This window comes from Chinchilla lanigera, unplaced genomic scaffold (assembly GCF_000276665.1).
Source record: "Chinchilla lanigera isolate Chin_1 unplaced genomic scaffold, ChiLan1.0 scaffold00008, whole genome shotgun sequence".
NCBI lineage: Eukaryota > Metazoa > Chordata > Mammalia > Rodentia > Chinchillidae > Chinchilla > Chinchilla lanigera.
In genome coordinates, this window is record NW_004955409.1 from 970,313 (window position 1) to 994,100 (window position 23,788).

General features: G+C 46.3%; 1 protein-coding gene across 2 annotated transcripts in view; it reads right to left on the reverse strand.

Annotated features, from left to right (window-relative positions):
• The window catches only part of Unc13c (unc-13 homolog C (C. elegans)), a 435,225-nt gene that overhangs the window by 80,401 nt on the left and 331,036 nt on the right, over window positions 1-23,788 (reverse strand). For both annotated transcript variants that reach the window (XM_013510339.1, XM_005376625.2), the window contains 4 exons: window positions 15,052-15,178; window positions 7,983-8,079; window positions 7,254-7,397; window positions 1,097-1,174 (listed from right to left, as the gene is read on the reverse strand). In XM_013510339.1, coding sequence (XP_013365793.1) covers window positions 1,097-1,174; window positions 7,254-7,397; window positions 7,983-8,079; window positions 15,052-15,178 — 446 coding nt within the window. The remainder of the gene's footprint in view (window positions 1-1,096; window positions 1,175-7,253; window positions 7,398-7,982; window positions 8,080-15,051; window positions 15,179-23,788) is intronic.

The following is a 23,788-nucleotide window of genomic DNA, read 5'->3' on the forward strand; positions in this document are numbered from 1 at the left end:
AAAAAAAAAGAAATATATGCTTCCAATATACAATTATGCTATATCACTTTTTGAGTATTTATAGGCAATGGCAATTAGAAATCACTGCTGATTTCTGGGGCTTGTAATAAGATCCTCGGCAGCATATTAATTTAAGAGAAAGGGAAAGGCGGTCAGCAAGAGGCAAGACCAAGACCAGTAGCTTCCTTACACTACTCTTCCGGACCTGCCTGATAGTGAGGACTGATTTGTTTTGTAAATGGAAAAAAAAAACAAACACCATGTTTTTCACTTAAAAATCCTGTACTCACTATTTAACCACTTTGCCTTAATACTGCTCTTATTAAAAAATTCTCACCATGTTGTTAACATATTTCTCCTGATACTGCCAATGGTAAATAAGAAAGCCTTCACCTGGCCATCATAAAAATAGCAGATTCTACCCCAAGAATGGGTCCATTCTGTTTTAACACCATCTACACCATCCCCAAATCCTTTTTTACCTAACTCTTTACTCCTTTTATCAAGTGAGATACAACACTGGCTTGGATTTTATAAATACTTCCTCATAAAGAGAGCTAAATTAATCATTCACAGGGAGAATCAGCGTCATTCCAGATGTGAACCACACTTTTCAGTTCATCTGAAAACGGAAAGGCTAAAGCACATCTATGCTAGTGTTGGTGTCAAGGTGGAGCTGGTTGGTGTCATTCTCATCTAGTTTTTCACTCTCCTTCTTTTCTTTGTTTGTTTTTCTTCCAGTACCGGGAATTGAACTCAAGACCTTGTGCCTGCCACACTGAGTTAAATCCCCAGCCCCTCCACTCTCATTCTTAGCTCCAGTCCTTTCTGAGTCTGTGGGCTCTCACCTTATTCCATACCAAAATGAAAAACCATAAATCAGCTGCTGTCCAAATTCTCTCAACCATCCTGTGAGTCTTGTACTGAAATGAGTTCGAGGCCACGAACAAATGAATATCACATTTCAAACTGATTCTTGCAATTCCTATTTCCGATCTCTTATGAAAACAGAAATAACTTCTCTTGCTTTCCCTGAGCTGGAGAAAGTAAATCTCAGTGGAGGAATAATCAAGAAAGCAGAGACAGTTTTACTTACCACGTTTTCCTTACCACAATACGAACTGAAGTCGCTGGACACGATCGCAGCATACTGGACCAGCACCTTATTGATGGTCTGAGGAAGGAAACACGGGCAAGTTTACCCAGTGAGTGCAAGCTTTCCACATAGGCTGTCCCCGCTCAGGCTGAGTCAGGAGAAGGCTGCAGGAGCCACAAACACTGACCCAGTCTGCACCACTGCTGAACGGTGGTTAAACTCTGCATTTAGATGATTGTTTGCCACAGTTCTGAGTACTTTTGGAAGCTAGCCTACATGGGCCACTTCTGTTTTAACACAATCTGCACCATAAGGAAATCCTTTATTTTTCAGCTTCTCTTAGAAGATGTACTGGCCACCTGGAAGCTCCTCTGTGAGTGGGTCTTTACTGCCTGACCGTCTAGAGCTCCTCATCCTCTTTTCTGAAAAGACGCTTTATGCTTTGTATGATGTCTTATGATTTTTAGCTTTTAACTCTATCCCCACCCTACACTCACCATGACAAAATTTTTTGTGTTGGCTATTTTTTCCACTTTCTCCATTATTCTTAAATTCCTCATGCGTAAATGGGGATCAGAGTGTTTTTGTACATCCCACTTAGCAATGGCTATGTTCAATGATAAACTGCAGGCAGGACTATAAAAAAGTCATCTCTTAAAACCCACAACTGCAGCTTTTCCTGTATCACATTACCGTTATGGTTCTGGTAAAAAGTGCTTGCCCTGGAGGCTCACATTCTCAGAGGGGAGCTTTTGGAGGGTGATCAGATCACGGAGCACTGCCTCAGCAGTGGGCCAGCACACGGCATGTTCCTCACTTCCTGCACTGTGAGACTTGGTCTCCAGCTGTCCCTCTGCTTCCTGGCTCCGTGCTGAACAGCTTTCCTCCTCCAGACCCTTCTGTCAAACCACTTCTGCCTTGGAGCCGGCCGACCATGCTCTGAAACCTCTCCAACCGAGAGTCAAAACAAACCTTTCTTCCTTTAACTTCTGGGTGTGAGATAGAGATGGAAAGGTGGCAAATGGACTATCTGTGCACCGTAACATGTTTACCTCTTGTTTACTACATTATTTAATAACATGTCTGCTAAAAATATTGCTCGATGACTCCCCCTTTGCTGACTTTTTCATCCTAACTCTACATTTCCTTTCTTTCTCTGATAACTATTTCTGGCCTTTATGCTCTCTAAAAGCTTCCACTAATTTTTATGCAAAACAGAGAACAATTAATCAACTATGTTAAGTAAATTTTACTTCACTCATTTAATAATATTTCAATGAGTTTCCATCTGCTGCTGTTACACGTGGCTTGCAGTAGCACAAGCCGAATGTGCATGTGATTTCTTGGAAAAGATGAACCAACTACAACAGTAGAAATAAGTCATCTCTCTCATAGAAAAGCAAAGAGAAAAAAGCCTTTATTTCCTTGTCTGTATAACATATTTGTCTGAATCTTTTTAGTGTTTCAAGATCAACTGGAAAACACCTTCCAAAGTGTTAAAGTGAAGGAGAAATGTTTAATCTATGGGTCTGAATACACTAAATGTGACCATGGACTTGCTGTATGGACTTTTATGTAGCCCCAGGTGGTTCCGATGCACACCCAAGTTTGAGAGTCAGCATCCCCACAAGTGCCAGGCAGGGTGGAGTGACTGTCCCAGGGGCATAGGAAGCGATGGTGGGACTGCGTGAGTCCCACTTATAATTCATCTCTGGCTCCAGGTCCGAGTTTTTCAGCAACGTTACACCCACCCTGGCCCACGTGTTCCTCTAAATGAAGCAGCCCACCCTCTGGGAGCCACGAGGTCACAGGGTCATTTGTAACTTGGGCTCCACGCAGCCCTGTGTGTGGCACGTGGGCAGGGCTCTGGAAGATGAACAGCGAACCTGAGACCCTACTTTCCCATGCGAGGTCATTCAGACTCCGCAGACCTCACTGGCCACTGCAGCCTGGGACGTGGCTCACATCGAGTCCCAAAAAGAGACACAGTTTCCATGTGTTTTATACCAGGGTCACTGACCCGGGAAGGGCAAGGCGTTCGAGACCAATGGCCACAAAACTGCCAAAACCCCACGAAGTCAGCAAGCGTCGCAAAACCGCACGTTACGTCAATCGCACAGTTACTCTGCTTCTTACATAAAATACAGATTATAGAGTTGTGGACAAAGATGGGCTTGAATGATCCTTACTTATTTCTTTTTTTTTTTTGGTTTTTGTCCTGTACTGGGAACCAAAGTCACGACCTTGCGCTTGCCAGGCAGGCGCTTTGCCGCTGAGCTAAAACCCCAGCCCCTAATGCTTACTTATTTCTACCTTATGTATTTGTCTTACTTTCTATTTTATGTTATAAGACATTGGGAGAGTTAAAAGAGTGTTGATATAATTTCTTAAGTCGGTCTCCCATATTTTCTTTTCTTTCTTTCTTTTTTTGGCAGCACTGGGGTTTGGACCCAGGGACTTCACACTGAGCTACGTTCCTTGCCTTCTGTTTGTGCTTTTTAAATTTTGAGTTAGGGTTAGGGTTAGGGTTGAGTTTCGGTTAGGGTTAGGGTTGTGGTCTCATTAAATTGCTAAATTGCCTAGGCTGGGCTGGAACTTGCAGCCCTCCCATCTCAGCCCCCCAGAGTGCTGGGATTAGAGGTGTGTGCCACCACATCCAGTTTAGAGTTCCTTTTTCAATGAAAATTACTATTTCTATTTTCCCAGAAAATTTCTCTCATTGTTGTTCCATCATAATAATTGGGTATTACTAAACTCCCAAGTATTAAAAACGTCTTACTCCTCTGCCATTTTTATTGTGCTAACCAGACCACACAGTTCCGCAGTGACAGATAGGTGGATCCTCACTCTCCTCCCTTGCTTCAGTGAGGTGTGACTGCACATGCCTTCTGTCCAGTCCTGGTCACACTGCAGGGCTCCCAGCACGAGGGCCAGCAGCTGCGGGTCGGAGCTCAGCATCCCAACCCAGTGCACCTGTCACACAGGGGCTCCCCGAGTCCTCCCATGTGGACCCCTTTTCTCATCCCTTCCTGATGCTGTGCACAGCTACAATAGTGCATTTCTAAATGTATTAACTCAGAGCCTTTGAACGTTTGCTCCGTGACCCTGCTTCCCAGCACAGCACGCCACATTCTTTCTCCAACATGACATTTCTAGTGACCTCATTTCAGTCTTTTTTTGGCATTTACTCAGCATTCAGCTGCTCATGAAGAAAAGATTTAGGGAATAGTTAGACTAATTCTCTGGCAGATTTGGCCATGTTGTAAAACTGTACCTACTACCAAGAAAGTGCTGTTTAGGAATGACCCAAAGGAAGGACTCTTGGCTACTATCCCAAAAGGTAGGAAGTTACTTGTTTTAGTTACTTTTCTCCTTGCCGAGATAAAATACCTGACAACCAGCATTAAAGGAGGAAAGCTTTTAGCTCACAGGCTGTAGAAGTTTCAGTCCATAGCTGACTGGCTCCAAGGCAGAGTAACACGGCAGAGGGGCATCACAGAGGAGAAATAGTTCACAGCAGGGCAGGTAGGAAGCAGCCAGCAGCAAGCCTGCCTTCTTTCTGTCCATTTATATTTCATCTGAGCTACAAGTCTATTGATCAGCGCCTGCCACACTCAGACTGTGACTTCCGTTATCCACACCCTTAATCCCAGTATCATACCATTAATCCACATTCACACACCCTAATCCAGCCATCTTTGAAAAGCCCCACCTATGCCTGCATGAGCCTTTGGGGAACATTGACACAAGCCAGACATTTCCTTCAGTCTTCCTAAGTAACAGAGAGAAGGACTTGAAGTCCACACACCTGATGGAGAACAACCCTTCCAATGGTGTCCCTGCTGAAGCTGTCTGCCTAAAACCCCTCACGGATCCTCACTTTCTGCAGAGGTAGTCGAGCTGCTCTGCTTACTCTTCAGGGCTCTTTCTCAGGGGTCTGATTCCCCACTTCAGCCCGGGACCTTCCAGGGCCCTACACTCCCCACAGCAGGGGAACCACCCCATGGCTCACAGGATGGTGGAGAGTTCTCTGAGAGTCATCTGAAGGTGTCTGATGTTGTATGATCCACAGGTAGATCTCTAAGGTGTGAAACTGTTTATATTTAGTCACCTCAGCTGGAACCACCCTGTCATAGTTCATAGCCGTTTCTCCTGTGAGACACCTTTCCTCACCAACTAGAACAGGCTATGCTTTTCTGAGAGGCAGGGCCAGTGGGGGGCCAGACTGAGCCTTGTGCGTGGGATGGCCTGGGCCTTAGACTCTGTGATAATGAGCTCAGCACTCGTGCTCCCTAAGGGTGTGGTACCTGCCGTGGGCATATCACATTCCCTCCACAGGCCCGCCCTGAAGCCCTTGCCCCAGGGCCTGCAATGTCACTCTGGAGAAAGGAAGTCTGTAAAGGGGCAACTGAGCAGAGTGACAGTGGTCTGCTTTGGAGAAAAGGGGACCTGGACTCGCAGGCCCCGGCCGGGCACAGAGACCCTGTGTGTGGACACAGTGGAAGGCGGCCAGAAAACTGAGCCATGGACGCTGTGGTCATGGGCTTCTGCCCTTCAGGGCCTTGAGGGAACACTGCCCCTCAGCGTGCGGGATTCCACATGGCAGCCCCAGGAAACTAATACATCTTAGACAATGCATAATGTAAGCCGGGCGTGCTGGTGCACAACTGCAATCCCAACACTCTGGGAGGCTGAGGCAAGAGGAGTGGCATTTTAAACTGAGCCTACACAACTTAGCAACTCAGAGAGACCCTGCCTTCAAATCAAAGATAAGACAAGGCAGGGTGTAGCTCAGCGCAGAGGCCCTGGGCTCAGACCCGTGTTGAAAAAGAAAAGGTGCACATTTAAGCTGGGCTTCAGCTTTGCTTTGTTTTCTAATATTTCACACATGAATGTCAAGCATGCGGTCTGGCCTTCTACCTCTGCCGACACCCTGGGCCCGAACCACAGCCTGCGACTCTGTGGTGTCCTCACAGTTTGCCCTCAAGAGCTTTTGGAGGTCAGAGCTGATGCTCACTGGGGACCCTGGCTCACAGTATGGGCAGCAGGCACGTGGCCCTCACAGCCTTGTGGGAAGAATATCCAACCTGCCAGTGTCACCGCAAGGTCCGACTTACACTCATGACAGCAGAAATACAGAAACCAGTGAGAGATCCCTTTGATTACCATGTTTGTTGCACCACTAACCTGCCTACGGCATCCCAAAGGCTCAGAATTTTGTAAGGGGACCAGGAGATCACAGAGCTCTGCTCTTTGCCCAGTTACCCTCTCTCTCCCTCCTCCCCTTTCCTGGGGTGCGGCCAGCCTCTCCCCTGCCCCTCCAGCTGCTCCTCTTCTTCCCTTCACCCCAGGGCCACCAGCCCTACTCTTTGCAGCCTCAGCTTCCTGTCCCCAAAGCTCCTCCCACTGCTCGGGGACTCCCTTTGCACCTGGGCTGGATCCTGCTTTGTCACCTTCCACCTAGTTTACCGTAAGAGTTGATGGGTAGAGACTGCTCCTCTAATGCCTTGTACGTTCCCCAAAATCTCCTGGCCAAGCTGCAGGCACAGAGCAAGGGGCTTCCCATTTCAAGAAGCACAAAGGCCTAAGATAAACCTGGCTGTCAGAGTCAGTAACCACATTCACGAAAACCGACCACACTGCTGAGACCCACAGGACAGCTACTGGCTGATTTGGAATCAGAGCTCCGTTCTCACGATGCCCACATCTCTCATTCTGCTGCGGCATCTGCTAAGAAGTATTTGTCATCGTGTGTAAGTAATGGCACGGCTCACTCTTAGCTGCAAGGAGCCATCTCCAAGGTGGAAAGAACTTGGCCATCCACACTGACCTCTTCACTATTTTTTTTTTTTTTTTGGTTTTTCTCCGGTACCGGGAACCGAACTCACGACCTTGCGCTTACCAGGCAGGCGCTTTTGCCGCTGAGCTAAATCCCCAGCCCCGACCTCTTCACTATTAACGAGCAAGTCAGCACTGTGAACACAAGATAGCTTCTGAAGATGATCAGTCCACACCACAGCAGTGAGAAGTATGTGCAAGTGTGCGCGCATGATCAGGTAACATCTGGAGATGCAGGAAACCATTCCTAAAGACCACAGAGGGACCAGAGTCTGGGATCCCACAAAACCTCAGGGAAGAATCCTTCCCCCTAACCTACCTTTGCGAATCTTCTCATCAGGTGAGACAGTGCTTCAGGGTTAGGGCATTCCAGCTTCTTAATAATCTCAAAGCTCTGGTTCAGCTGAGCAAAGACGTCAACCACGGAGCAGGAGAAGAGCGCGTGGTCAGACGTCTGCTGGAACTGTGGGCAGGAGGCAAAGCCACCATGATGGTTACACAGGGTGCGGGAAGTCCCAGCATCTCACACCACAGCCCAGCCCTCTGCACAGCCACATGCCCGCCTTTCCCACTCAAAGATGCTCGCTCACTTCCAGAGGGTTTCCCACCTTTTCTGGAAATCACGGTGGAACCGAGGCCACCGGAAGCCTCTGCCAACTGGTTTTTCCACTGCTGAGTGGAGGGATGGTTCTCCCCTCGTTCTCCTCCCTCCCTCCCCCGGGGACAGTGCAGACTCAGAGCTGCTTTGAGGGCCAGGTCTGGAGCTGTGGAGATCTTCCAGGACAACAGAGAGGTTTGTAGGAGCTCGGGGAACTCAAGGTCTCAGATTGATTCAAGAAGCAAAGCCTCTCAGGGCACAGGGGTGATTGATTTTTTTTTTTTTAAATTTAAGCAATTTCCTAAGGTTCTGACCTGCCCTTGAAGTTGTGTTAAGTTAATTTTGGCTGTCGGAGAACTGAACACAACGAGCCTGACAAATTCCCATTAGCTCGAAGGAGAGCCATGTGAGGACGTCAAGGCGACACAACCCTGAAGTGACTGCACTCACCCCGTCTTTCTTGTCTCTTCCCAGGGCTCCGTGGAGGAACTCCATGGAGACATCTTCATTCTCATCCAGCCACTGCATGACGAAGGGTTCAAACCACCTGGGAAAAATTAATGATGCTACTATCACAAAGGGCAATGTCGCTTTTTCTTCTTGTCTGAGAATAATTCTGGACCAAAAATCTGCTTTCATTCTCCATTCCCAGTTTTGCTTCCTCAGAGATCTTACAATTTGCTGCTTTTCTTCAATCTCTGTCTTTTTCTCTGCTCTTCCCATGTGATCTCAGACATGTGTGGCCCCCATGACCTGCTCAGCAATTCCCTCTCCCGCTAAGCTCCCGGGGAGTGCAGACTTGGGCTGCGTCTGCACCCTGCACCCTCACTCCTAAACTTCACTGCTGAGTGGCCACACACCACCTTCCTGCCATGAGCCTGCTGCCCTCTCACCTCTCAGCTCTGACTTACAGTCCCTCCTTTGTGAATGGGCTGAGAGGAGCTTCCCAGTTCCTTTGCCATGGGAACTGTGATCCAGCGCCATTTATTGGAAAGACCACCCATGCTGCCCCACTGTGGTGCATGGGTGTCCCGATGCGAATCAGGCCACGCTTGTGTGCCACTGTCTCTGAGCAAGCTTTTCCCACTGGTTCCCCTGCATTTACCCGCACCACACTCTTTCAATAACTTATCTTTTGGGAAGTCTTACTAATCAACACCACTCATCATTCTCCAGCTTTTAACTTCCTCTCCAACTTTGCCTGGACACTCTTAGACCTTTGCATTTTACAAGCATCTTTTAGTGAGCTTGTCAATTTGCACAAAAATAACTTGTAGAATTTTTATAGGATTGCATATTTTAATTCTGGAGAACTATTGTCTTTATAATAATTGATCTGTTTAGGAATATTATACATTTTATTTCGTTCATCTTAAATTTCAGTTGATATTGTTACAGTTACTTTTACAAATGGCTTCCACATCTTTGATCACATTTATTTCTGGCAGTTTTATTGCTATTTACATGTTATGGTTCATATGCAATTCTTTGTGTCTTTAGTATAGAAGTTTAATAAACTTTTATGCAGACTTACCACCTTTACTTTTAAAATTCTAATAATTTTCCTACAGTTTCTTTTGGATTTCATAGAGGCACAATTACGTCATATATAAATAAAATAGAAACATTATGTGTTCTTAAAATCATAATTTTCTTTTCTTTTTAGTGCTGCGGATTGAACCCAGAGCTCTGAGCAGTCTAGACCAGTGCTCTACAACTGTGGCTCCATCATCACACTTTCTATCATTTTCCTGTCTTATTGCATTGGCTGTGCTTTCTAGTACAATGTTACTGAAAGTGATGCATCAGACATGACTCATTTTTTATCTCAAAGGGAGACTTTTAAAATTTTGCCAATAAGTGTAATACTTCTTCAGAAGGTTTCTTGCTATTGATATTTTGAGAAAGAGTGTTTTATTACATTAAGATAATACCCTTCTATTTTGCACTAAGACATTTTTTAACAAATTGACATTTTATTTGACCAAACTATTATTCTGTGTTTAGTGAAATGATAATAGGGATTGTTCTTTATTATTCTTTAAACGTGGAAGATTTGTAACCATTTGTAACTAATGTAATATTCCAGGAATTAACTTAGTTGTGGTGATGTTATATTGGCCTTTTCCTAAATTACTGGTTTGTATTGGCTCAAATCTCACTGGAGGTTTTTAGAAAAACTAAACCCATGTCAGAGTTTGGATGAAAACCAAAGGCCTCATGCATTCATGCTTTGCAAGGTGAGTGACTCATAGCTGACCTGCTGTTAGGGGTGGGTGCGGTCAGAAGTGGCGGGTCACAAGGGCGTGACCTGGAAGGGTTCCTCTCCCTCTCAGCTCCCCTCTCTCCACTTCCTGGGTGCCATGGGGGGAGCAGCTCCCCTCCACCCAAACCACTCTGCAGAGCTGTTTGTTTCCATGTTTAAACCCCCAGAACATGGAGTGGAGCTTCTGGATTGTTATAAACCTCTCCTCCTTTAAGCTGCAGATGTCAGATATTTTGTCCCAGCAGTGAAAACAGTGACTGAGGCAACCCGTGACAGAAACTGTGCTGTGATTACCCTCAGTTGTCGCGTTCTCAATAGGGTTTAGTGGAGAGAATATGCCAGCTGGCCTTGAGAAATGGTTTCAGTTTTCATGTCTTCCCTGCAAAAACTTGTCATGCAGGTGATGTTTATTTCTTAAACATGGAAGAACTCCATTTGTAGCCAGGTGGGTCTGGAAATTTTATTTATAACATTCTTTTTTTTGGGGGGGGGGTTGTTCTCCGGTACCGGGAACCGAACTCACGACCTTGCGCTTGCTAGGCAGGCGCTTTGCTGCTGAGCTAAATCCCCAGCCCCAATATTTATAACATTCTTAATTAGGGATTCACTTTTAAAATAGCAATCAGCTTATTAAGATTTTATATTTTTCTTATGTCAATTTAATATGTTCTATTTCAAAAGGAGCTTGTATATTTTATATAATTTTCTAAATTCACGGGTATAAATATTTCCTTATATTTTTATTATTATTATAGGATCATTATTATGTCCTTTCCCAAGTTTGGTGATTTTGGGTATCCTCACCCCACACTGGCCTTGCTATGTTTTTCTTTTTATTAACCTTTAACAATGAAAAAAACCTTTTGATTTTTTTGTTCTCTACTTTATTTTTATTCCAGACCATACTGATTATTTTATCTCAGCTGCTTTCTTATACTTTAATTTGCTGTTTCCAGAGTTTCTTCTGGTACTTACATTATTGGCTTCCTTTTCCTCTTTCCTTTCAGATACATGAAATTAAAGCTATAAATTTCCCTCTGTTTTCTGTATTCCACAAATTGTGCCACTTTTTATTATTTCTTAATTCAAAATATTTTGGATGTTTAGTCAGGGGAAGTGGCCTATACTGCTGTACTTGTAATCCCAGCACTTTGGGAAGCTGAGGCAGGAGGGCCACAAGTTCAAATCTAGTCCAGGCAATTGAGTGACACTAAGACCCCCATCTCAAAGAAAACTTTTTAAGTAAAAGGGGCTAAGTATGTAGCTCAGTGTGAGGTCCTGGCTTCAATCCCCGGTACAAAAAGCTTTCTTTCTGTTTACTGTTTCTATATTTTTACCTAACATTCCTATGTCCTCCTGTCTTGGGTGAGTATCTTCCTTGAGCCCATTACATTTTAAGGGTTTTTTCCATCCTTTCTGGTTTTCAATAGCTTCTATAGTGTACCACTCGGTAACTTGCACTCATCCTGTTTCGGTTTTACAGAACTCTTGAGTCATGCCTTCACGGTGTGCAGCACTTTTGCCAAGCCTGGGTGTCCTTCCCCCTTACCCGTGCTCCGGCACAGCCCTGAGCTGCTTCCTGACGGGGGTGTGCTCTGAGAAGCACGTCAGCAGTTTCATCGCAATGAGAGCAGCCGAGGACACGTGCACAAACCGCGGTGCCGCAGCCCTGCTGTCCGGTGTGCAGTCTGGGGCCGCGGCATGACGCTGTGCGGGGCAAGACTGGCGGTTCCGCCTGCTCCTCTTCCAGTGCTTCGTTCTTTGCGCATTGGTCCTGCGCACGTGGTCCACACGTCGCTGTTGGTATTTCCCCTGTGTTTCTTATTTTCTGTTTCTCTCTGTTTCTCCACTCTCATTTCCTCCCAACCCCTGTTCCAGTTACTGTTGCCTTTGTGTCCATTAACCGCATCTATTTCATTCTTCATTTCATTTTGTTCCAGTTCTATAATTTCCATTTCAGTCTTCTTTTAGGCTCAGTTTTTCTGTGGATATTTTCCAGATTATTTTATTTATTTTTTGAGATAAACTCTCACTGTGTAATTTGGGCTGGCCTTGAGCTCACTATGTAGCCCAGGCTGGCCCCAAACTCACCATGATCCTCCTGCCTCAGCCTCCAGAGTGCTGTGATATAGGCGCGCCACCATGCCTGGCTCCAGCATTTTAAAGTATAAATCAAAGTCTAAATCAAATGGCTCTAGACATTTGTGTCCTGTTGCCTGATAGCCTTTCACTTTTCTGTAGGCAATTCTATGTTAACCATGAAAAATTGTGGGCCTACTCTTGATCATTTCCTCCAGAGAGGTTTTAAACTTTTCCTTGTAGATAGAACTCAGGAAAGCACCTCAATCTAGGCAAGGCTGGGCTTTAGGCTGGTCTGTTTCCAGCGTGGGTGGTCTGTTTCCGGCGTTCCCTCGTTTCTCCAGTAGGGCCCCGCAGGCCTGCGGTGTTTAAAATGATCCTCTCTTCTAACAAGACCTGCCTTCCGGTTCGCGTCTCTGTGACGCTGTGCTGCTGCTGAAGTCCACTTGGCTCTCCCTCTCTCCGTGCCTGCTTTCTGCTTCATGCTTTCTGCCCCGTCTCCACGCTCAGGCAGATCAGGAATCAGAAAGGCCTCCAGGGAAAGGCCTGTGGCGTGCCATGGCCTGTGTGTCCACCCCTCCTTCCCAGGACTGGGGTCCCACGAGCCCGAGCAGCCTTCGGGTCCCGCACACTGACATCGGCTCTCTCCAGCCCGGGGCTGCTGTGAGTGTGAGCGGGTGGTCACTGCTGGCCCCAGCCGCGTTTGGTTCTGCGAACCGGCGAAGCAGCTGGGGCGGGAGCCGGGGGCGAGGCAGCTGCGGGGACCCTGCGGCAGGCCCTTCTCGGGACCCTAACTACTCGCTCCTGGCCGCCTGGCCCGCTGTCTCGTGCTGTTTGATTATATTCAGCTTTTCTCGTTGGTCTGCAGCGCGCGTATTAGGAAGTCTAGACAGAGCCAGAGCAGGTGTCTGGCAGCGGCTCCCCGGTCTCCCCTCCCTACGCGGCGTCAGTGCGCTGCCAGCTGCACAGCTCACAGCCTGACTCTCCTCAGGCCAGGCTCCTGAGCATCTAGTGACGGTCTGTAAGCCCTGTCCTCGAAACTTCTCTCCCACCCACTTCTCCTCACTTGTATCTTCGCCTGCCTGGGTTATCGCGTGTGCCGGGTGGGCCTGGGCTCTCGCACACACTAGGCAGGCCCTCTGCCGCCGAGCTACGTTCCCAGCGCCTTTTCTCACGTGCTTTCAGCTGACAATCTTGTATATGCTTACTCTGCACAACACATTTTGAAATACGTCTGTGTTGTGCCATGGCTAAACTGGGTTACTATGTGTTACCTACTTAGGACTTTTGAAAATTTTTTTATTTTAAAGAGAATAAAAACAGAAAACATTAAAAGTGATACAGAATTTCAAAACAAGATGATAGGCAATCAGCAATGGTTGTTATATTGCATATTGTTATCGTCAAAGTAGTTGTTCAGATTACCAGATGGAAGCATACAAAATTGGTCAGAAAATTAAGAGATAAAAAATTAAGCATTAACTGTTTCTTTTAATAAACCAACAGATATTAATAGTATAATTATCTTAGCTGTCTTGTGTACATATATATTTATATTTTTTGCCTTCTTTCTTCCTTTCTCTTTTCCCTCATCCTGGTTGTTCTTTCCTTTTGAGCGGTTTTTTTCCTTTTCACAATATCTATTGCATTTTTCAGATTTTATTTACTCATTCAGGTTCTTACACTAGGGAGACTATGATGTTTACACATGCGAGTCTGGTTTATTTCACTTGTGAGTATGGTCTCTAGTTGCATCCGTTTACGGATAAAAGCCTCGAGTTTATCTTTCTTTATAGCTGAGTAATCCTCCATTGTATAAAAATACCACATCTTTTTTATCCATTCCTCAGTTGATGGGCGTCTGGGTTGTTTCCAGATTTAGCTATGACAAATGCGCTGCTGTAAACATGGGTGCACATCCATCGCTTACTTAGGACTTCTTGTGGTGAGAACGCATAGCCTGGATTCTTAGCAATTTCTTTTACTCACTATGGTTACTCTGTTGTCTGGGTCTCTTGAATTTACTCCCCCTGTGTAATGAACGTCTCATATCCTTCGGCCTTTAACCCCCTCCCTTTGCAGTTTAGCGTTTATCTCATCCCCTGTCCTTTTCCACCCTGGGCACATCCACCAGGAAAGCTGGAAGAGGCTGTTGGGGTCACCATGACTTTGCTCAAGACTGTCTAGGCCACTGACCCCCTTCTGTGTCTCTCCTCGCCCACAGTGCCCCATAAACGCAGGGGAAGCTTCACAGCATCTGTTCAAAGTAATCCAGTCCAGAACTGTTTTTTCTATATCACTATTGGTTTTGCAAAAACACCTTAGACTCTACTAGACAAACACTATTTTCTATGGGTCACAGCCTGCATATTCCGAATTACTTTTCAGCATTATACTCAGACCTTTCATTTCCATCTTACTTTTCTCCTTTTCTCTCTCTTGCCATAAGCTGAGCAGTTTTTTGAAGTTAAATGCTATACCATCTGGAAGTACTGCATGGAGTCCTCGGAGGTGATGTCTCTCTTCCGTACTGATACCCTACGTACTGTGCTGTGTTTATGTACCTGAAGTTCCTACTTGTATTTCTTTGCCGTGCTGACCTTTGTCCTTATCAACTTCTGAGTCCAACCCCTTCTCAGAGGGAGGTCTTGGTCTTGGCCAAGATGGAGGTCTAGGTCACCCTTCAGCAGGGGGGACACACAGAGAGCACACAACGCCACGGGGAGGACTGTGATTACAGATGTGTTCAGTACAGGGTGAGCTTACAAAGGGAAATGTCCCTGGTTAAATAATGATTTCTATTTCAGAAAAATGAATTCCTAAGACAGTGAGAGGTTCAAATTAAAGGGCCAGTCTGATTGTACAGACCAATATACAAATTCCCTCATCCAAACAAGCCAGCTGTATCCCAGCACTTTTACGGGAAGCAATCTCCTCATGTGAACCGTGCCCTCCTGTGTTCCCTCTGTGTGGGTTGAATACCCAAGTAAGCCACACTTGAAAAGTGCAACACAGTTAACCACGGCTCCCAAGGAGGTGCTGCCTGCCGCACTGAGGTTTGGGATGGAAACGCCTGCTTGCAAGTGACCCTGTGTGAGGAGATGCGAGTGCCGCACAAGGCAGCTGTAATTTCATAAAACTGAGGAGGAACAGGGCATACAGATCACGACTCACAGGGAGTACTCGGGAACGGCACCCTTGAAGGCAGGAAGCTCGCGCACGTACTCGTTATAAAACCACTTCACTTTGAAATGCAGATTCATGTAATCAGTGCTCTTGCATAACCGCTGCTTCTCATGCTCTGTAACAGATAAAATCAAACAATTAATAGAGTCTGGTTTGCCAACAATGCCGCCGGATTCCAATCTACTTCCCTCATTAGTATTTCTGAAAAGGAGAAGGTGGAGGGGAGGTAAAGCAAAGAGAACTGCACGACAGACCTGAAATCCCACAGAACGCAAAAGCTGCCCTCGACCTCACATGGCAGGGTGTGGGCAGCAGCCCCGGAAGTGACCGAATGCCTTACTGTCTTCCTGAGCAGCCGAGCACTTTGGTGCGGCTGAAGGGTGACACACTGAAATTTTCCTGTTTGTCAGCAAGCCCAGGCTGTCCTCACGCCGCCCACTTTTAGCCTGATGCGGAGTGGAAGAATTAAGCCTTTCAGCACGGATAAAGCGATTCACACTAGGAGCCACAAACACCAACTGATACAGGGAGAGCAGCGGTGGGTCACTTTGTAGCCCGAGGAGTTAACGCTTAAAGAGTGAAGAGACCCGAAAAGAGAGAAGAACTACCCCGCTCCTAAGCCGTATCATTTTTCCTTACCTTTTAAATTCAGCTGAAATTATTTTGCACCCTGTAACTTTGCTGATATTTCTTTAGAAGGATTTTCTAATATGTGGAATTGTTTCCTCTTATATCAAAAGTGTACTTGAAACTGGTTTGTGACCTGGACGTGCGGGATGCGGAGGAGAGCTGTACGGATGTCACTGCACACGCTTACCTCTGCTCCCCACTAGTAGCCTGGCCAATTCTGGCCACAACTGCAAATACAACCAAACCCAACCTTCCTGGCTGTATTCAGGGTGACGGCACCCGCACAGAAGCCCTGGCAGGGTCTTCAAGCTAAGGCCTTGAGTTATGGCAGAAACATCCCAGGCTTTACGTTCTGGCTAACTTCTACCAATGCTAATTGAACCAATTAGACTGTTCTAAAAACTCGAGGCTGTGCAATTTGTCATAGCTAAAACTTGGAAACTACCCAAATGCCCATCAACCGAGGAATGGATAAAAAAGATGTGGTATTTTTATATAAAGGAGCATTACTCAGCTATAAAGAAAGATAAATTCGAAGCTTTTGTAGATAAATGGATGCAACTAGAGACCATACTCATAAATGAAATAAATCAGACTCACATATGTCAATATTGCATTGTCTCCCTAGTGTAACAAACTAAAAGAGTAAATAAAACCTGAGATGTACAATAGATATTGTGAAAGGGAAAGAAACTGCTCAAAAGGAAAGAACAACTGAGATGAGGGAAAGGAGACAAGAAAGAAAGAAGGGAAAATATATATATACACACACAAGATAGCTGAGATAACTGTACTACTAATTTCTATTGGTTTATTGAAAGGAACAGTTAATGTTTAATTGTTTGAGCAGTCTTACATGCCTATATCTGGTTGTCTGAGTAACCACTTTGAAGATAACAATATGTAATATAACAACCATTGTTAATTTCCTATCACCTTGTTTTGCAGTTCTGTATTGTTTTTATGTTACTTTGCTAATGTCTTTGTTTTTGTTCTTTTCTCTTTAAAAAAAAAAGACAAACAGGCTGTTCTTGCTTTCCAACACGCAACTGTAGAGGGATTTAGGTCCCAGTTGTACACAAAGGAGAGAATACCCCAAATTAAACGTCTTCAAATTACTTATCTGAACAGCAATTAACTCAAAGCAATTTGTTGCGGGTGAGGGGGAGGAACAGAACCACGGACTTACACAGAAGCAAAAGCAATGAACTTAGTACTTCCTGGTCAAGAGGACCCAGCATTATGAGGAAGGTGCTTCGCCTCAGCTACCCCCAAATTAATTTCAGTCTTTGTCAAGGTGGACGGCGGCCCCGCGCTCCGCGCCCTGCAAAGACTGCAAGCCCCTCAGTCCTCAGGAGGAAATACTTGATTCAGCATCTGTAGGCGGGGACTACAGCAGGCAGGTGAGGGGACAGCCCGGCCCGAGGACCCTCACAGGCAGGGAGCTCAGCTCAGCACACCCAGTCCTGTCTCGCGGGACACCACACTGCTGCTGGGCCAGAGCTGGACGGCCACCATGCTCCCTACCCGCATCACACAGACTTGCTGAGTTCACGCTGGGGAAGGCACACAGCTCCCCGTGGGGGACAGCACGGAAGTAATCTGCGAGGGCTCCACGGGGAGCTGAGCCCCTTCCCAGTCCCCAACAGCCTTGCTCACACCCGCAGGCTCTCACTTATACTCCGGGTGCCTCTCGAGTGAACAGTTGCTGTTAAAGTCCACGCGTGTTTTTTCATGCATTCCCACATTTCTCCCATACTGTGTAATCATATATAGGACATATTTCAAATACAGGGTAATTACATCCAATGCACTCCCAAATCTTAGTCTAAGAGATTATAATATCAAACTCATAATATACTTGAAACTACTTTGACTTTCACTCAAACTGTGTCTGCTTAATGGTAGACCATGCTGACAAAATTGTATTAAACTCATAAGATATGAATGACTCTTAGAATTTATGTAGCTATCAATACTCTAAATTTTTAATGTTGGCAACATAGATTTAAGTAGCTTGTTACATTTACAAAATGAAACATTTAATTAGTTTTCTAAACTGTAGTATAATAATTCTGTACAAAATTTAGCCTGAATTTTAGTGAAAAATATGCATATTTTACGAGCATAATAAAAAATTACTTTCTTAAATTTATACAAGGAAAAAGCCTGGCAATTTGGAAGAATGCGGTTGTTTTTCTGTTAGATGGTGTCTGTTAGCTTTTCCTTGGAAAGAATGTGTTTTTTCAAGAACATTCTATCGATGTGTGGGGTCTCAGGGATGGTGTAGAGATGTACATTATGCATTGGCTTGCATAATAAGGATGTAGTACGTTCAACCCACTCTCAGGCCAATGGCGGCTGTGTGGACTCTAACATGCGTCACTCCTCTGTTCTTTAATCTGTGACACTGTCGTAGCACGGGGACCCTGTTTTATCCTGAAGTTCACGGCCTACAGTGCTTCTAGTCATACCCCAGCATCCCTCTGGGTGTGGGCAGCAGGCTCCACCTCTAGCAGGCTGTGACACAGAAGGACTGCCAGGCTCATCAAGGACAAAGCAGGGGTGAGGGCCCCGTGAGCAGTGTGCGTAGGTCTCGTGTGCCTGTGAACACACAGCGTTGCTACCCAGAGACCCGAGTCCTAAAGTAAGAGTGAACAGATTATTGCACACACACACAAACACACACATACCCATCAGAGGTCCTATGCATTCATATCAATAATATACAGATTCGGGATCCCTTCCAGGCATTGAGAACGCTAAGTCATGCAGCTACAGGAAATAAGGTAGATTAGGAGTCATCCTTTCCATTTAAATAACCTGTACAAAATTGCATGATAGCAGGATGACTGTGAAGGTTAGACAGCACCTACAATTCCAGCTGCCAAAAGTAAGGCACGCTATGAACAAGACATAAAGCTTGGAGAAACAATACAAAAAATGTGCAAAATGGCTACACATACTATGATAGGAAAAATTAACTTGGACTCGAATCTTTCATAAATAAAAATAAGCAAAGAAGTTTTAATTATAATAGTAACATAATCAAATTTCATAAGAATTTGTGTAGCATAAGAAAGATATAAAAATTTCTTTCACGACATATTTGTGTGTCTGGAAAAATCTTGGGAAAAAAACCAGAAAAAGAAAAGAATAAAGAAAGAAACTGGCATACGAGGTGCCAGGGGCCGAGGCAGGAAGTAGCTCTCCCTGCAGAGGACTGTGGGGTCCTCCTTGTGGCACCCCAGCCCCTGCAGAGGCCTGGACCCCGCCAGCTCTGGGGTTCATGCTGGGGGAAGGCGCTGCCAGACCTGCATCACAGATCCACACGCCGGAGCCCTGCGGAGGGCCCTGCAGCGGTGGCCCACGGAGAACACCTGTGGCCACTGGCCTTGTGAGCGAGCAGCAGGGAGGGCACCGTCCACAGCCTGCTGCTGGGAAACAGAGGCGGATACCTACACGGGAGGAGCGGGACGGGAGGGAGGAGTCCACTGGAGGAGGCTGGCCAGGCTGGGGCAGGGTGGGGGTGGTCAGGTCCCCAGGAATCCAGAGCCACCAGCGAGTCGCGAGCCAGGGCGGGCATGAAGAAGGGATCAAAAGTCAGCTTCACGCCCTTTGTGCTTTTACCTGGAATCCCAGCCACGCGTGTGATACACGGCATTTCCGTGCAGTGGAACCGGGACTGAGATGTGGGTTTTGTTCATCCACGCGGCACATATTTGCTGACGATCTGCTGCCAACGTGGTGCTGTTCCCTCCACGGAGCACACAGCGGAGGAAAACAGCTTGTGGTGTCCTCGCGAGGAGACGCAGGACCCCGAGACCACTTACTGCGACTCTGGAGGGTGGGAAGAGCAGGCAGGGGCTCCTCGCCAGGGCATGGGGTCGGGCCCCCCAGTGAGCCCCGGCGGGCACGCCCTGGAGCCAGCCCTGGAGGAGCCTGCAGTGTAGACGCGGGCAGCCCTCCGCAAGAGCGCTGGACAAGCCGCGGGACAGCGGAAGGCCGGCGAGACAGAGACGGAGACCCAGAGGGCCGAGGGCTGATTCAGAGAGGAGCAGGGCCGAGGCCCCCACGGCTTGCAGCCCATGGTGGAGACATCACCGACACAGCCTGGACACAGGCGTGTGCCGGGGTCTGCCTCGCATCTGTAGCTCACCCCTGGAGAGAAAAGAGAGCCCAGGCCTTGCTAAGCAGATGCCGGAGGGGGACGGCGCTCAAGCGGAGCAGCCCACAGGACTGTGGGTCAGGGCTCCCCAAGGGAAGGGCCGCTCTGCAGCTCCAACACGCAGCTTTCCGCCACAGTCAGAGGCCCTGCTCAGGCCAGTCCATTGTTATTAAGAACTGCCAAAAAATACAAATATAACTTCTCCCACACTGCTCAGCTCATAGAGCCGCTCATAAACCGTCAGCTTCAGGTATTTCTCATAAGTTTGAGATGTTTTTGCTGCAAAATCACTGCTCACAGATTTTTGTTCAAATACTTGAATTTTTATGGATTTCACTTCTTATAGTTTCCAGTGCACTTTCTCATTACTTATTTAAATATAACTTGTATTTGAGATTCTTTTTTAAGAATAAAATGGACTTCTATCAATTATTTACAACATACAAAAAGTAGAATTTCTTTTTTGGGTAGGTTTCAACTAAGTTATTCTTAATTTAGCTTTCTGAATCTGCCTCCATCTCTGTATTACTTACAAAGAAAATGGAATTCATTGAGAAGTCACGACGGTAGAGTGAAAAATGGCTCGCTTATTTTATATGTTGACTGGAATCATTAAAACACTGTATGTATTCATTTTTAAAAAATTTATTAGTGACAGTGGTTATTTTCCTTTGTTGACAGTTTCTTTGCTTAATGAGCCTGTTTCTCTGCATGCCTACTTTAGCTCTGATTTGTTTGGTTTCAGCTCACAGTTTTCAAAGAGTATCTAGGCAGGAGATCTCCCAGCAGTGTGTGACAATACATCAGCAGACAGACAGCCACAACTATTCCTTCCCCTGGCCACTGGAGAGCTAAAGGAGCAGTGACCAGGCTGAGTCCAGGCGGGATCTCAGCAATCTGATGCACAACACCGAAGTGAGACCCGCTCTGAAGTGTGTGAGCTCCCAGGGCCAGCCTCCAACTGCAAGCCCGCCGCCCTGCCCGCCCTGGGCCGTCTCCTTCCCCCTCCCGTTGCTCCCCACGACTGTGTGTAAGAGGAGAGCGTGCCGCCAGCCTCAAGTCCTGATTCTCCATCCGTCCCAGCCTTGAACTACTCAATGTGCACTTCCCAAATGAGCAGCCAGGAAGAAAGTGCGACTGACAAATATGGTGACTGCTTAAGTTTTAAAACATTATTGTCGCAAAGGACATTCCTCTGAATTCCCCTTAAAGAACTCCCCCTGGTTCAAACACACCTATCCCGTTGTTCTTGCCGCCTTCTGAAGCAGTTCTGGAGTCCTCTTTCATAAGTGTCTTTGTGAGATGAGATCAAAAATACAGTGACTGCTGCTGCCGCCTGCCACTGACAGTAGGGCAGGCTCACGACAGCATCACGGTGTGTTCTCATCCACCTTGTTCTCTGGGGCTGGCTCTTCCCAGAGTCAACATGACCGCAAAAGGGAAACATTTTGAATCGATTCTGGCGTCAAAACAGCTACAGTGCAACTAAAGACACTTAGGAAAGAGAGTTTCCAGAACTGCTTCAAACAGCGGTGAGGACGGGGGGCAAGCGTGTCTGAAGTGAGGGCGGATATCTCAGGGGGATTCAGGACAGGGTGTCTTTTACATTTTTAAAAGTTAAACGTACACTGTTTTTATCACATCTTGTAGATTTCACCATTTTGTCCTATGAATATAGCCATTTTTGCTGATTAGGAAACTTAGGAGTTTCAGACAGAGGACCTCCCAGAGGTGAGGACATAACAGTGCTAACATAACTTTCATCATGCCCCCCAAATGCAGTGATGCCTCAAGTTGACCACAGTATCTTATTCAAAAACTGTTTCACATTTCATAGGATTTAAACACTGATTTTAACCGTGATCCTAGGACCTATAAGGGATACCACTCTAGAGAGATTCTGGAGAAGCAGTCCAAAGCATTGGTCAGTGTGGGTCCTAGCCCCTGTTGACCTTGAGTGACCCTGTCCACCAGTGTTGCTGTCTGCAGCTGGGCTGACTGGACCCCCTGATCCCTGTCCGATGACCCGGAGTGACCCCCCCTAGCATGAATCTGCACCTGGGCCTGGCCTCTGGGAGAGGGGCCTGCCATGCGGGAAGCCGGATGATAAACAAGCACACAGATCTGCGGTGGGAAAGGGCTGCGGCCTGAGCAGTCCAACCCCTCAGAGGGCATGTGACTCAGATTTTATGACAAAACACCAAATGTTTTGAGAATTACAAGTTTTATAAATTTTAGAGCATCCGTTGAGTGAGTTCTTCACAGCTCCCATAATAGATGCAATGACAACATTCAGAGGCTACTGAATATGCATGTCAAGCTTGCCAGCTGCAGACGGCTCACGACTGAGATAGCAGGAGCACGGTCAGACAGCTAGAGACGGAGTGGGCTGGGGACAAGAGCTGGGAAAAGTCGGGCTCAGCGGCGGGTGACCAGTGAGAGCGGCTGTCTGGGGCAGGCTGACTTCGTAGGGAGGAAGGTTTACGACCAGACTGCTGAGCCAGCACCTGCGGGAAGCAAATCATCTCGGCGCAGGAGCCGCTAGGGAATTGTAAATCCAAGCTCCATAGGCTGCAGACCGCCGGCATCGGTGCTGAATACCTAAAATTGGTAATTTAAAGGAAAATATTTTATTATCCATTTGTCCCTTAGAAGTCTTCTTTGAAATATGTCTTTCCATCGCTATTCAGCTGGTTAACTCCTGCTTGTTCTTGAAATCTCAGCTCAAAAATTTTTCTTAGGGAACTCTTTTCTGAACCTCCTGCCGAAACAAAATACCTCTCTCACATGCTCATACGGACTGTATCCTCATGCTTTGCGCAGGTAGTGTGGCTACCTGACCTAAGTAAGTGTGAATATTTGCCTAAGGCCTCACTCTGCTGGGCAGGACTTTACAAGGCCAGGAGATCTATGCCTTTCTTGGTCAAGTACATGGCACATTATCTGTCTCAGACTAGATATTTAAATACTAGTTTATTAAGTGTCCAAGTAAACAAGCAAAATTCTTGTAGGTGTTAGGAACACTTTAAAATGCAAATTAAAGATCATCTCACACCTTAAGAATATTTTTGAGGTAGAACTTCAAATTTGTATCTTACCAGATGATTACATGATACTTAGTTGTGTTATAGCTGTGCAGAACGTGCGGTCTTGCTTCTCTGGGGCTGCTCTAACTTCACACATCCATCCATTCTGTAGAGAAGTTCTCCCTTACTTGTCAGGTCATGTGTGCTGCTGTTATGTTTAACAGAGACGGTCATCGCACCTACGGGATTTCCTGAGTTCTGGAAAATGCTACTTTGTGAGAGAAGGCAATTCACAGAATACAAAACTATCAGGCTTCAAAATTACTTCCTTGGCTGCAGTCAACTCCCACCTCCCACTACACAGACTTCAAATCTGCTTTATAGAAGGTGACTCATACAAAAGTGGTGAAAAATAAAAATTCATTTTATCAAACTTTAGAGTTTAAAATAAGCGAACCCAGCTGGATGTGTAATTCCATGAAGTGGCATGTGCTGCTGGGCTGTAACTCAGATCCGAGAGACCAAATGCTCAGCCTTACAGAGTGGGTATTTCCAAGAGCCTATGGTGAAAGAGGAGACAGGACCACTGGAGCTTTAGGCAGCAGCAGAAATCCTAGATTCAGGGAAGTAAAATTGGTCAGGGTGATTCCTCAACATGGTGATCACACATCGACAAAGATCTAACATCTAAACATCCTCATTATGTCAGAAGATGTGATCTGCATGGAGTCAGCCTTCCTACTTCTCTGCAGTACATAATCTAACAAAACCACACGGTCACCAAAACCAAGCTCCGGTTGTCATCCTCAGTCAGTAAAACTTCCTCCTGGTGCCGCCTGCCTTAAGGAATGAATGAGCCTGCTTGCAGGGGTGAGAGGAGGAAGGCCGCTGCTTGGGGTGA